We start from the raw sequence: 15,023 nt of genomic DNA, 5'->3' as shown, positions 1-15,023 counted from the left end.
GTATTTAGACCCTAGCGCGTTTTTGGACCATATCCTGTATAACATAAACATGTTGTTATCTTTGAAAGATTTGTGCAATGGGAGTGCAAGACTTGATGTAAGTTTTTGGACATACGCCAAGAACTCATAGCCAATGGTTACCCTGTCAACACCATCAAACATCATATGAAATCCAACAAAACACTCAAATCCATAGAAACTGAGAAACCTGCAGGAACCCTAGTCATTCCGTATGTTCAAGGGCTTTCAGAAAAAATAAGACGCCTGGGAAACAAATATGGACATCAAACAGCATTCCGTTCTAAATCTACTATTAAAAGTGTTGTTACCAAGGTGAAACCAGCCACAGAAAAATTACAAACTCACGACTGTGTGTATCAGATCCCCTGTGAATGTGGCCACATGTACATAGGTAAAACTGGCAGAGCTCTATCCACCCGAATCAAAGAACACAAAAACAACCGCAAGAAGGGTGAAATCCTAAAATCCAGAATTGCTGAACATACATGGGAAAATAGCCACAAAATTCTCTGGGAAGACTCAACACCACTCATACAGAAACCCGATAAAATAAAAAGGGAAATCAAAGAATCAGCCTTCATTATTAGCAATAAAAATATTTTCAGCCAGCAGAGCATTGAATTAAAAAATATATGGATCCCTTTGATAAAGAAAGAAACATCCCTGCAGCACAAAACAATAGCCAATACTCAACCTACCATCGCCCAGTATTAAGTGCTTAATGAAGCACCCCCCCCCCCCCCATGAGACTTTCATCTGATTGACAAGGGGGATAACATCATCGCCCCGTGAGGGCCGCGGGGCCCGAATGCCGCAACTTGGCATCGAACTCCGCGACCCTTTAGGAGTGCCAGGTCGCGTCCTGCCACCCATAATCTCCTGTCTTGACTGATGTGTGTTAGGTTTTGACTTTTATGTTAAATGACTTTTGACTAAGCTGCGAAGCTGTGGTTAATTGCAAATGGCATGTAATAATCTACTTTAATTTCGTGTGATGACTCTACTTTAAACTCGTGTGTTGTCCAGCCCTCCCTTTAAGTTTAAAATTTAAATTCAAAGGGAAGAAGGGGGGGGGGGAATATTAATTTATGGTGAGCAGTTGGCCTTGGCTGCTCAGTTTGTAATGATTTTTATTTTGGTAATTAAAACGTGTTGAGTTATTTATTTATGCTTGTGGGCAATGGCTGGACTAATTTACTGTTTTAGTTAAGTGTGTTGTCTGTGTGGCGAGTTTCCTAAGACCGTGGGCTGCTGACCCCCTCCCTTTAAAGGGAGAAAGGGCTAGGCCGGTGGAGGGGACGAGTCCCCTCTGCCCACGGCTGGCTCGTGGTGTATCTATGACGGCTCAGCACTGCAGTTAGCATTTCTGCCAACTGCAGCACTGCACCGCGAGGGGTTGGTTGCAGCTCGTCATGGCCACAGGCCCTGGGGAGCTGCGGCTTGGTATGTGCAGCCTCTGCTGCGTAGTGGGCGCCTCTGATGGTGAGGCCGGCCTCTAGCAGACGAGTGGCCTCCTGAACAGTGGCGAAGGCCACTCTGTAGAGGCCGGTGAGGCGCCCTGTTGCTCTGCTGCAGGCACCCCAGCCCCTCTGCCGCCCCTGAGGACGACAAAGTGCCAGGGCGCGCGGTGTTCTTGTGGGTGCTGACTGGGCTGCTCCTTTACAGGCTGCCGCGCCAATTTCCCCGCAGCTGAGGCCGCCTTGGGGGCGGTCTGTGTAGCTGCAGAAGCTACCGGCGGCGGCAGCAGTGGAGAGAACTCCTGGCTGACGTGAAGAGCTGCAGTTGCGCTCTTGTTAGCTGTTAAAACAGCTGCTTGAGAGCCTGTACTTGGCTGGGGCAGGCGTCTGGCTCCATTTGTGCCGACTCCGCACTGCTAGGACGGTCTGGCAGCTGCTGTGGCACAGCTCTGGGGCAGGCTGCGGTGGCGAAGACTGCGTCCAGACGTCACGTTTCTCTGGTGATGCTGGTGCTACTGGGGCGGGCTTGGATGGTGTTTGCCCACTTGCAGTTGCCCCCTCTACCAGCAGCATCATCTCATAATTGGTAAACGAGGTGTACTTGGCTGGCCATGCGCTGCACGATGCGCGCAAGCGGACCGCCTGCTCTTCTAGGTGCAGCGGGGGCTGCTGATCTCGCGCGAAGTTTGCCAGGTCCCTCATCTGCTGCGCGGACCACAGATATATTGCAGCCTTGTTCCGGTCCTCCGGACATGCCTTCAGGTGCGCCCCGTACAACAGTGCGTTCACCGCAAGCCGCTCGCCTAGGTCCGCAGGGAGACGACTCGTAGAGTGCAACTCCGCGGCGAAAAACGGGCCCTTGACTTCAGTGGCGATTCCGCACTCGTAGCGATCATGGTAGTTGGTGCGCCTAGGCATGGTTCTGAAGTATGCAGGACAGGACCGCATCGTTCAGGGGAGGCTACTCAACCTACCATAACCAATCCGCTTTAACTCCATGGTGCACAGCCAATGGGGAGACAGCTCGTCTGCCATTGGCTGAGCAAGATGTAGCCCTTTCACTGATAAATACCCTCATTTTTCCAGCCCCTTTTCAGTCGCACCTGTGTTTCCGTACCATGTGCGTCTTTGCCTGAGGACGGGAGCAGAAGCAGTTCCCGAAACGTTGCTTGTTTCTGTTTTGTTAAAACAATTGTGTTCTTTTTGTCGTGTTTTGTCTCGTTTCACTGTTGTGCTGAATTATTTTGGGTTCAATATTTTTGTGTTGTCATCATTTGTAGGTTTTTTTTTATCGTTTCATTCTGTTTTGGAAAACTATTGTGTTTGTTTCGTCTTTTCGTTTTGTCGTGTTTTTGATTCGTTTCAACCGTTGTTCTGAATTTTTTTGGGTTCAGTATTTCTGTGTCGTCATAATTTGTGGGGTTTTTCTTTCTTTCTCTTAGTACATTTTTCTTTGATTTCTTAGTTTGTTGACCATATTCCTGTTACGGAATATTTTGTGGTGTTTATATATTTGTTGACAACAGCAATTTTTTGCTTAATTTTGTGTTTTTTGTCTTTTTTGGGTATTTTTATTTCTTTATTTTTTAGTTTTTAGTTTTTCTTCAACAGAAAAAAGGTTTTGCAATGGTGTATGTCCAAAAATTTACATCAAGTCATAAACATGTTAAAAATTAAAATATTGAACCTAATTTTGCAAACATTATACACTTTTTTTTGTGGGTATCTGAAAGCTCAGCCAATCAAAAAAGTTTACCAGTTTAACATGAATAAAAAGTATTTATCTGAAACTACACGCTGTGCCATGTAACATGTCTGAAATGGAACAGTTCTGAAAGCAGTACCCACCGTGATGACAGTGGCTGAGACAAGGTGCTTGACGGTGTGCTGTGCTTGTGCGTGTGCTGTGCAGGTGTTCGCGACGGCGTCCTCCTTCTACCTGCCGCTCGCTGTCATCCTGGCGCTGTACTGGCGCATCTTCCAGACGGCGCGCAAGCGCATCCGGCGGCGGGTGAACGCCTCGGCGGCGGCGCCCGGCGGCGTGCGCAACCCGGCGGCGGGCGGCGTGGTGGCGGGGGCGGCGGGCACCACGGGCGGCCTGGCGGCGGCCGTCGTCACCGTCATCGGCCGGCCGCTGCCCACCATCTCCGAGGCCACCACCACCACCACCACGGCCTTCACCAACGTGTCCTCCGCCAACACCAGCCCCGAGAAGCCGTCGCTCGCCAACGGCGTGGAGGTAGACGCCCCCACCGTCACCGACTGCGGCCTCGCGTCCTACCCGCCGCCGCCGCCGCTGCACCACCACTTCCCCGCGCGCAGGAAGGTCAAGGACCCCGCCGACTCGAAGCGCGAGCGCAAGGCGGCCAAGACGCTGGCCATCATCACCGGCGCCTTCGTGGTGTGCTGGCTGCCCTTCTTCATCCTCGCCATCCTGCTGCCCGTGTGCCAGGCGTGCCACTTCAACGAGTACATGGTGTCGTTCTTCCTGTGGCTCGGCTACTTCAACTCCACGCTCAACCCCATCATCTACACCATATTCAGCCCCGAGTTCCGGCACGCCTTCAAGCGCATCCTGTACGGCCGGCGCGGCAATCTGCGGCGGCGCAACCGGCGTCTGGGCGTGCGGTACCTGCAGTGAGCGCCATCTTGTTCTCTCGGTCGAGATCAACGACCGGCGCGCCTGCAGTGAGCGCCATCTTGTTCTCTCGGTCGAGACCAACGACCGGCGCGCCTGCAGTGAGAGCCATCTTGTTCTCTCGGTCGAGACCAACGACCGGCGCGCCTGCAGTGAGAGCCATCTTGTTCTCTCGGTCGAGACCAACGACCAGCGCGCCTGCAGTGAGCGCCATCTTGTTCTCTCGGTCGAGACCAACGACCGGCGCGCCTGCAGTGAGAGCCATCTTGTTCTCTCGGTCGAGACCAACGACCAGCGCGCCTGCAGTGAGCGCCATCTTGTTCTCTCGGTCGAGACCAACGACCGGCGCGCCTGCAGTGAGAGCCATCTTGTTCTCTCGGTCGAGACCAACGACCGGCGCGCCTGCAGTGAGAGCCATCTTGTTCTCTCGGTCGAGACCAACGACCGGCGCGCCTGCAGTGAGCGCCATCTTGTTCTCTCGGTCGAGACCAACGACCGGCGCGCCTGCAGTGAGAGCCATCTTGTTCTCTCGGTCGAGACCAACGACCGGCGCGCCTGCAGTGAGTGCCATCTTGTTCTCTCGGTCGAGACCAACGACCGGCGCGCCTGCAGTGAGCACCATCTTGTTCTGTCGATCGGGACCAACGACCACCAGGCTAAAGCTGGAGTCACAGTAGCGCGACAGCTATGAATTGCGTTATTGTCTACATACCGTTCTCATTCTGCACTTCAAACGAGATATAAATATTTATTAATAAAATGTTTGTTGTCATTGCATAGCATCAAACGTACATCAGCCATAAATGTTTTCTGTTTTATTTAAATCGACATGTTCAATATAAAAACAGACTTTTATTCAAATCTTTCTTTCATTTGTAAAAATCAATATATTTCGAAGTGCACAGATTTCAAATATACAATTATTAAACAAAACCTTTATGAATACACATTTAGTAAGTAATATAACTAGTGCACCAGTCTAACCACCATTCGAAAACAAAATTTTGACGCTCTTTTTGGTACTGTAACGTCGCAGCCACGACGCTATGGAAATATAAATAATTTCTGAGCGGAAAGTCTCTCGCGCCCATACACAACTTACCTCTCGGTATACGGGAATTGTAGGAATAATTTTGTGAATGAAACGGAATTGCGTAACAAAGGCGCGCCAGCACAGAAGTCTCAGAAACATAAAACATATGGGAGAACTGGTAATGCATTCATTTTTATATATATATATATATATATATATATAGGTGGACGGGAACCAGATACTCGAGATAAGACTCGGGTAAAAAACATTATTTTTGAACATCAGGAAAATAATTTTTCTTTTCGGAATAATAGGCCTACCTCGAGAAAAACAAATTCTTTCAAGAGTAATAACCTCTTGCAACCTAATTTTTTTATTTTATAAAAACTTTATATGCCGTCACCATCAACATAACTAACAAACCGTAACTTTGCATATGTATTGGACACCCAAAGTACTATACCTATTATCATAAAAACACACATTACACTTACGTACCTGTTTAACACAAATTCAACCCGTGTTCCTACATATTGTTAAAAATTAAACTCTGAATAAATAAAACATGAAGTGTAATCATAAATTTTATAAATTAATAAATTTTCAGTTTTGAATAATGTTTTTTATCGTATTTTTAAGGTTCTGTTTGACAAAGAACTTCACAAGATAAGCAATGATCAATGTTGCCAAACGCGTGACATTCGAAATGATACACACACCGTTTTTAAGAAAGAAACCCAAAGATGCCATTTTGGTTTACAATATTTTGTGTTCAATTTTTAAATTCAGCTTTTAGTCAACATGTATGAATAAAAGTAAATTGCTGAAAATGAGTGTGTATTTCAAAAGTGGACATGATAATTGTTTACGGTAAATTTTATGAAATGAAATCATCTTAACTGCATCATTACAGTTCCGAAACACCCGAAGCGCATTAAAAAGCACCATTTTGAGAAAAAAATGTAGGGAATAAATAAAAATTAACCTAACTCGGTTTGGGTCAGGCACCGTAGCTGTTCAAGTACTAATTAATTTTTTTTTTTTAAAGCGCATAAATACTTTAAGTACAAAACAATAAATGTTTCCAATTTTACAAGTAAAATAATCTCATTATAAGAATATTTGAAGCATTCAAGAATTACAAATCTTCGTTTTCAGCAATTCCAGAAAGGCCAGTAAGGTGGTGTTGCAGTTACACTTCGCGTGCGACAGTCACAAGTCTGAGTGCCAATAAGAGCCTGCTAATAATTATATCTACCCGAGATTTTACACTTTTATGACCTTCTTCTTGGTAATAAGTATTTGAGAATTTTTTATTTGCGGTTACTGAGTGAGTTTGATTTTAATAGTATTAATTAGGATTTTTCTGATCCAACAAAGTTTTCATACATATAATTATTTTTTAAACAAAATATTTTATTACTTCAATGAAGTTTTGTGTGTGGCGAAATCAGTATTGTTCATCAAACGTTATTTGAACCTCAGGAGGCTAAATAGTTTTAATGGTAAAATATACTTCCATATGTATTTATAAACATCTATATAAACAGTCAACTATTCTTTTTTTTTTGTGCGATGTAAGGGAAACAATTTTTTTTTTCGGTTATGATTAAATTACTGTAAAACTTGGCATCGGGATTAAGGAAATTTTAAATCAATTATATCCACAAGCATTAAATACAATAAAACATTTTATTCGAGCAGCACAAAGTAATAAATTATTTAGGATTTATAGTTGACTCAAAACATACACAAACGTCCCTGATGAAGAAGCTGGTTTATTTGGCTATAAAGTTGGTTTTGGAAAGACAGTGAGATGATAAAAATAAAGTATTCTTTTTTTAGTATGTTGGCAGTATATACCAGTGAAATAATCTTGCGAATGCACATAAAATGTTACGGTGAATCGCCTGCTCACTAGAAGGGCGCGCGTAGACAAATGGATCACTGAAGGATGCGGTGTTTATTGTAGCCAGTCACGATACGTACACAAATTTGAGCTGCCGTAATCATAACTTTATTCAGGAATCATAACTTCTTGCTTGTGACATCGTCGTGACGTCAGCTGGTGTATTACGTTATTCGAACGCTGCATTTCTTCAAACGCAACACATAATAAACGTTTAGAATACCTGGCTCTGTTTGTTGTTCGAGAGACAGTTAAAACTCTCTCATATATAATATATGAAGAAAATTTGGAAACAAATATGTCAGCTAACATTTGTCAAAATTCTAAAGTAAATAATTATCCCCTATTCAAGCTGTGACTAGCATGCGCGTCAAAACTATAGGTACAGACGCAGCGGAGACAGAATCAATGACCATGCTTCCATAAATGCTTCTGTTCATCGCTAGAGTCGTTGCCGTGTTGAAATAGGTGCACAGGATACCTGTTATGTGAAATGCTGTATTTTACTAGATACACAGCTGCATTGCCATTCGTAAAGTGTGTGTGTTTGTATCGTGCACACGATGGAATTGCATATGCATAGCACTGATTCATTGCTTCCCCGAGTACACGGAAACGGCTCTAGCGGTAAATAGGAGCTTTTTCAGACCTCACTTTCACTGGCATTTCTGGCTGCTCTACATGTCCTGCAAGGCTATTTATTTACGTAAAGCAATTTTCCTCTCCCATACGGGGATCAGCAGTCTGTGTAAAGAACGGGGTCAGTGAAGGAGATATCACTTAACATAAAGATAATATCTAGTTCAACTATGTATTTAAATCTTACGAGAATTATAAACTATTTTTTTTATCCTACGGCACAAGCAACCAAAAATCACTCCCACCCCTTAACAAATTTTCTCCCTTCTTTACACTTACTGGAATTTATATAAAGAAATTCCTCAGGCAATCCTTTTTTTCCTGGTGTTGGCAAATCTTCATTTGTTGTAACCGGAAAAGCAAAAGTTTGTAATATTTCGAAACCGTGGAACAATGCTTAGTTAATAACATTTTTTAAAGAAATAAACTCTTTTTTAAATGAGGTTACTGAAATTTGGAGTGTAATTACGCCATTCCCATGGGCGAAAAAAAATGTAGTATTCCCAGGAGGTTTGGGGCGCGGGATAATGTTTATCAATCCCATTTCGCAGTTACGATTTTGAAATCGCGAGCGGGCTTCCTCAGAGAGGGGCTTATTGATCTCCAGGGGGGCTGGGGGATCCAAGCCCTAGCTCACCCCCACCACACACAAACCACCCCGGTGGAACACTGCTGGGAACAGCACGGAGTGTGTGTGTCGCTGTCTCTCGGGGTCTGCCCGCAGCCGACAACACGTCACACAGTGTGACAATACCAGGGAAGCCTTCATTTCACAGGCGAGAGAGCCACACCCGAAGTTCCCCCAAGTTCATGCTCGCTTTTTTCCCCCCGTTCTATCTCATTGTATAAACCGGTGTGGCATTAAATTTTGCGGTCGATTAGGATAGGTTAGCTACATTATGAATTCTTTAAAGCATTGGGGATGGTTGGTTATATCAGGTAAGTATAGCTACATTAAAAATACTGTAAAATCATTTTATGGTTGCTTAGAAAATAACTTTTTAATATCTAGCTATCCAGGGCTAGGAAACTGTTTACATGATTTCACAGTATCTTTAATGTAGCTATCCTAACCAAATCAACCGTCCACAATGTTTTAAAATATTTATAATGTAGCTAACCTAACCTAATTGACCATTAGTTATCATGAGTTGCAATGAACAAAAAAAATGAAGATGCACGATCGGGTGATTGGCTCTCTCGTCTGTGAAAAGAAGGCTTTCCACAATACAAGGCGTGAACGGGTCTCCACAGTTTTCAACTGGCTTTCCTCTAAGTACATGTGATATGCAATCAACAGTAGTATGTAATGTTCAAGTGCTCCCATCAGAGTTATAGTTCAACTGCACAATTTTGCTGTTCAGCATCTGTAGATATGCACTGGGAAAAACATTTTACGATCAAACGTGGCAGTGTTTGAGCAAGTATTTTATTTTCCTATCAATGTTTTATATTAATATTTAAACTGTTGTTACTGAAATGAACAGTGTAATAAAAGTTTGTTTTGTGTAGATAAATAATTCTGTGCGTTTGTTGATAATTATAAAACTATCAGTGTATGTTAACTTCATGTACATACTTGTATATTATCGGACAATTTTAAATGTATTTTTCATACACTGGAAATACTCCTTTAAGTTTCGGTGTCATGTACCATATTTATATTTTGTATGTAAATGTGTAATTACAAACACTTCAACTTGTTCTAAAACTAAGAGACTGAAGTATAATTTCAAGTCACTGTGTTTTGTCATTTTGAAGCTTAAGAGTTGTTCCCTTATTTGTTTCAATACGTGAAAAGTGTCTGATTCCATCACTGTTTTCGTTGCAATTTTAAAATTTGGTTATTTGTCTCTCAGCCAGAAATCAAAAGCCGTAACACGGAGTTCCGTTTGAAAGCACTCATCAAAGACTGTGCGGAAATAAAGAAGAAGAAACGCTGACAAATCAAATTCAAAATTTAAGTAGTTACTGTAATTTTAAGATTTGTGTTTTTTGTTGTTCTTTTTTTACAAAACTAACCCTTACCACATAGTATTTTCGAAATCTATTTACAAATGAATTTTTTTTAATTAAATAACTTTGATTAAAGTATTGTGGTTTACTACTAAATTTCATCTTCCCCACATATTTCTAAATCTTTCAATCAGATACGTAAAATTTAAATACGTTTTGTTATTTTCCATTCATGACAAAAAATAATAAGTCGGTAAATTATGTTTTCGCGCATAGTTGATGGAAATTCAGCCTTTAAGAACAGTGGCGCCATACACAAATCGATTTTTCTTCGTGCCATTTACTGTCTTCCTTCTGTAACGCATATTCTGTGTTTACTTATTGTCGGTTAGCGTTGCCGCAAAAGCGTTCTGACTGTGTTATCTCTCCAAGGAGTATTTTACGTGTGATTTGTATATTGCATTTAGTAGACGTATTTCCTAGCTTACCTTCCTAGAAGTGCAGATTTACTGTTAACAAGTAAAAACTGTTTAAAATTTTTTTATAACTTGACATATCTGAACCGAAATCAATGCAGTCTATTTAGCGCGCCCTTCTGAGCCCAAGGGTGTACTAAAAAGCTGCAAAATTAAACGAAAACCCCATCAGAAAATTTAAATGTTAAGTACGACGAGAGAAATTCTACATGTTACGATATACGTATAAATAATTTATCTGTACCCAAATAGAAACGAAAATGTCTTAATATATTTATTCGTTTTATTTTGAGTTATGATGAAAGTATTATTATTCAAAATAATTCGTAATGAGTGTGACTGATCAATTTTGTGTATTGAATATTTGTGAATAATATTTTTGCACTAATGAGTTCTATGCTAAGTACTTAAAAAAAAATGTACCAAGTTCAAATGAACGTCAAATCCCAGCCTTAAAATTTATACCGTAAGTGCGAATGATTTTGTACTCCTTAAAAATAACAAACTCAATATTTTATGTTAAAATGTTATAGTATTTCCACTTCTATAAGCTTGTAAAGATATTTTACATTTAATTTTAATAAAGAAAACAATACGAGAACTGAAAATATAGCTAAGACGAAGTTTGGGTTTTGGCATACAATTCATGAGAACAGCTCATGAAAAAGGAATTATTTCATCATGTATTTATAGTTGCACGTGCATCCCTATCATGTGAAAACTGAGTTACATTAGTGAGTATGTTTTACCAAAGTAAGACCTTTTTTTTAACCAACTTCTTACTAAGAAATCGTTGAAATGCATACCTATTTTTGACCTACTAAATGTTGTTTTTTTTTCATTTAAATGTATCATCTTTGTATATCTTAACATTATGTATTTGGGAAAGCCCAATTGTGAATAAAGTTGCTCTCCTTGGAAATAATGTTATTAATTTCACACCAAATTTACTGTGACAAAGTGTAATGGTAAAAAAAAATTGTCGGTCCATTGGTTTCAGAATGTACCAAACAAGAATAACATAACATTTTTTTATTATTCTTCAGGTAAAGATTTGTTAATCTAGGGTAGTAAGTCGCTTCAAAGTGACACCTTTTTAATAAACATACCCACAGCGTCTGAGCAGTTGGCAAGTTATTTCGAGAAAAAAAAACTTGATGACATCGTAACAGGTTCATTCCTGGATAAAACATGTTTATTAACTGTTAAGGGCTAGTTTCACAACACGTTTTTAAAGTATTGTTTATCTGAACACATGATTCAACACAACAGATCATCTTACCAGTGGTTACTACTGGATTGTTTTCTATCTTGCTCTTATAACAGTATAAAATATTTGTTGTGACGCAGCGTTCTACAAAATAAAGCAATCCTGCATCTTATAAAAGGGGGTTGATAACTCATTAAAGAATTAATTTTATTTTTTTGCAGGTCTCAATGAAGAAAAACCTATTCCTAAATTTAATGTTTGTTTACAGAATTTTATGTTTGATTTATACTTCAAGATTTTCAAAATAAACCATTTTTAAATCTCAATTTGTTAAAACTCAACTTCACTCACCATATTTTGTCAATTCAGAATTTTTGCGAAGAAATGTTCCAAAAAGTGAGATCATATATGCAAATTTTTTAAGAATTGTATAGTTGTGGAAACTCAGAGAATTTTTCTAGAGAGATTTGGAGTGAGTCAGACGAAAACTTTATTTTGTTATCTATAGTTGCTGCCATTTTTAAAACATAAATAAACACGTAGCATATTGGCCGAAAAAATGTATTCTAAACTACAAAATATAATTCCTGTATAGTATGTATAACATCCCTAGTAATTGGCCATGATGATATAAATGATCGCATGAAAATTCAGAAGCCTAACACATGAGGGTATGTACCTTCATTAATATCCACGTTAAAACAAAAGTAGGGACAATATTGTATACTTAATTGCGATAAAACATAACTAACACTGTAAATGTGAGTCAGTAGTACATCATAAAACAATGAAATGCAATTTGTTACACCGTGTATCACTGAAACTCTTGTTAATCCATTTAATAAAATTAATTTTAAACCGGCTTCACTCAGATCACTGAAATTTTAGTCTTCAACAAACGAAATTCAATGCAGTTTTTTTAACACAGCGTATGATTAAAGTAGATTGTAAAAATAACCACAAATTGGAGTTTACTATATGTATTTATCTTCTTTTAAGAACTGCTGATTCTGGTACATATAAGAAATACACAACCTTTTTTGTTTGTTAATAATTTTTTTATTTATACATTTGTATTACAAATGATTTAATTTATCACATATATATTGTACATAAATCAACGTTGACTAACAATATATCACTGTAGGTGTATTTATATACTAAGTATGGCATAATTTCCACAAATTAAATTTTTTTATAAATCTAAACCAATAACATCGAAATATTTATTTTCAAAATAGTAATTAAGCTGAAACTAAAACAATCAAGTTTTGTCTATAGCTCTAAGTTATAGTGCGTTTTTCTACCAAATGTTTTACATATTATTTAGACTTTAATATCATACTGCATAAACGACATTACAAAGAATGATCTCAGATAACGTTTACAGCAAAGCGGCCAAGGATAAACCATAAAAGCTGTTTTCATTTATTTCTTTTAAATCTCTTTAAATTATATAAAAACAATATTGACAGATATATTTCATATGATCCTTCTTATAGTAGTTATGAACAAGAATTAATTGTTAATGTTCATTTAAACAGTGTTTTATGGCAACTTTGATGATGCCAGGAATGTGAGCAGAAAATTAAAAGAAAAAACCCGATTTACCATTTTTTTCCTAAAAGTGATCACTAAGAAATATCTCATTTTAAAATCATTTTCTAATAATTAAAAGATATTGCAACCAAGCAACAAATCGGTCTATAGTGTGTTTAATTATGTAGATATTACAAGTGCGAAAAACATTATTTGCAGCATTATTTTCTTTCATTAATAAAATATTTAGTTACACCTTTTATATTTGTATATTTGCATGTAGTTTTTCTTCACTTATCTGTGATCAGTTTTTATGGACTACCTACTATAATTAATTACATCTTAAGCAACAATAAAGTTACTTATATCAGGAAACACCCAGTTAGAGGTTTTTGCTAAATCTGAATTACCTTACAAGTAGGCAACATTGTCTACACACGATATACTATGGTAGGCCCTAAATGTGCAAAAAGAGGCGCATCATAGTAATAAACCAAATAACGTGATTAAGCAAGAAGAAGTGAAGATACTTATGCAACTTAACCCTGAATTTCTTCAGCCTAACTGAAGCCTTTAATGTTCATTTCCCAGAGAGTAACAAACAATTGTGTCTAGAGTGCTGAATTTTTATTCACCTTAACGTATTCACCGACCCATTTCAATGATCCTGTTTAGATCACTCTGCAAAGTGTACTGAAAAATGAAAATTTAAGAATTTTGCACGTGAATTTGAAATAATACAAAAAGAGGGTAGGTTGTGTTACAATCTACCAAGGCCACACTACTTGGCATGGCCAGAATTTGCTGTACACATAGAGCTTAGTCTCGATACCCAACCCCTCGCCCAATTCACAGCAGATGTCTGCTGACCGGGAAGCCTAAGATGCACATAAAGTTCTGCCATTCCCGATTACACCCGAACAATTCACCTACGGCCAACCTCGGGTTTATTTTTATATATTTATATTTCTCTGTTTTTTTTAATGTAGCTATACTAACCTAACTAAACGTCCATAGTGTTTTAAAGTGTTTTAATGTAGCTAACCTAACCGACCACTTTTAATATTAGAATTCATGTTTCCTGCGCAAAAATGAAACAGATCCCGAAGTTGGTCGAAGGTGAATTGTTCGGGTGTAATCGGGAATGGCAGGATTTTATGTGCATCTTAGGTCTTCCCTGCTGACCACAGCTTGCTTCTTTGGGGAAATGCAGGTATTCTGGATCATGGCCATACAGAGAGGTCTGGCACGTTTATTGAAGTTCGCGGCGGTTTGCGAACTAGCAGCGCTAGTAGTTGTCACACCCTGTCTTAACGTTGTATTTCATGAGATTTTCATACGTAATTGAATATTATGTCATGTTTTCAAATCATCGACTACAGATTATAATTTTCCATTTATTTATTATCTTTGAAGATTTATAATTAATAAAATGACTTGTAATTTTTTCCGCATTTGTTAGTTTAAGTTTTGAGAATGCAGAGCCCAAACCAACGCATTTCCCTCACAAGAAAGCATGGATAAAATGCCAATTGCGAGGTTATTTTTTTAAAGGTAATTTTTGTGTTATCCAATAATGTTATTTAATGCAAGAGAGGAAAGGTTTATTTATTTACAGCAGTATCATAAAGACCAATTTTTATGTTTGTATTCCATTGCTTCTACATCTACTAAAATAGAATTAACTGATCACAATATACATATTTTATAGAATTAGCCTTGCTTAAATATTAAATTAGATAACACATGAATCTTCTGTATTAAAATAAGTACTTAACATCTAATACATGCATCCTATGGGAGAAATGCATTTGTTTGGGTTCTGCGTTTTCACCACTTTAACTTAAACTGACCAATGCGGCAAAATTACAAGTCATTGTTATACATGAAACACATACGATTCTCCTAAAAAAAAATTGAAAATCGTAGTCTATAAACAACTTTTTATAAATGTGACACACTATTAAAAGTGGGTGTTTTAACTATTAGCGCCGTTAGTTCGCAAGCCGCTGCGAACTTCACTAAGCGCAAGGGACACGCAAGGAGAAGGATAGGAATTTCCCAGACCTTGATTTATGACTGTTTGAGGGTACTCTTTCAAAGGAGGTTAAATAACGTGGAGATTAATGATGTATAAGATGTTAG

The 15,023-nt window shown here is 39.0% G+C and overlaps 1 protein-coding gene across 2 annotated transcripts in view; it reads left to right on the top strand.

Moving 5' to 3' along the window:
- The window catches only part of LOC134536500 (5-hydroxytryptamine receptor-like), a 202,503-nt gene extending 198,286 nt beyond the window's left edge, over positions 1 to 4,217 (top strand). For both annotated transcript variants that reach the window (XM_063376221.1, XM_063376222.1), the window contains exon 3: positions 3,391 to 4,217. In XM_063376221.1, coding sequence (XP_063232291.1) covers positions 3,391 to 4,119 — 729 coding nt within the window. In that variant the 3' untranslated portion in view covers positions 4,120 to 4,217. The remainder of the gene's footprint in view (positions 1 to 3,390) is intronic.
- The last annotated feature ends 10,806 nt before the right edge of the window (positions 4,218 to 15,023 follow it).

This window comes from Bacillus rossius, chromosome 11 (assembly GCF_032445375.1).
Source record: "Bacillus rossius redtenbacheri isolate Brsri chromosome 11, Brsri_v3, whole genome shotgun sequence".
In the NCBI taxonomy this organism is placed as follows: Eukaryota; Metazoa; Arthropoda; class Insecta; order Phasmatodea; family Bacillidae; genus Bacillus; species Bacillus rossius.
This window is presented reverse-complemented; position numbering and strand designations above follow the sequence as displayed.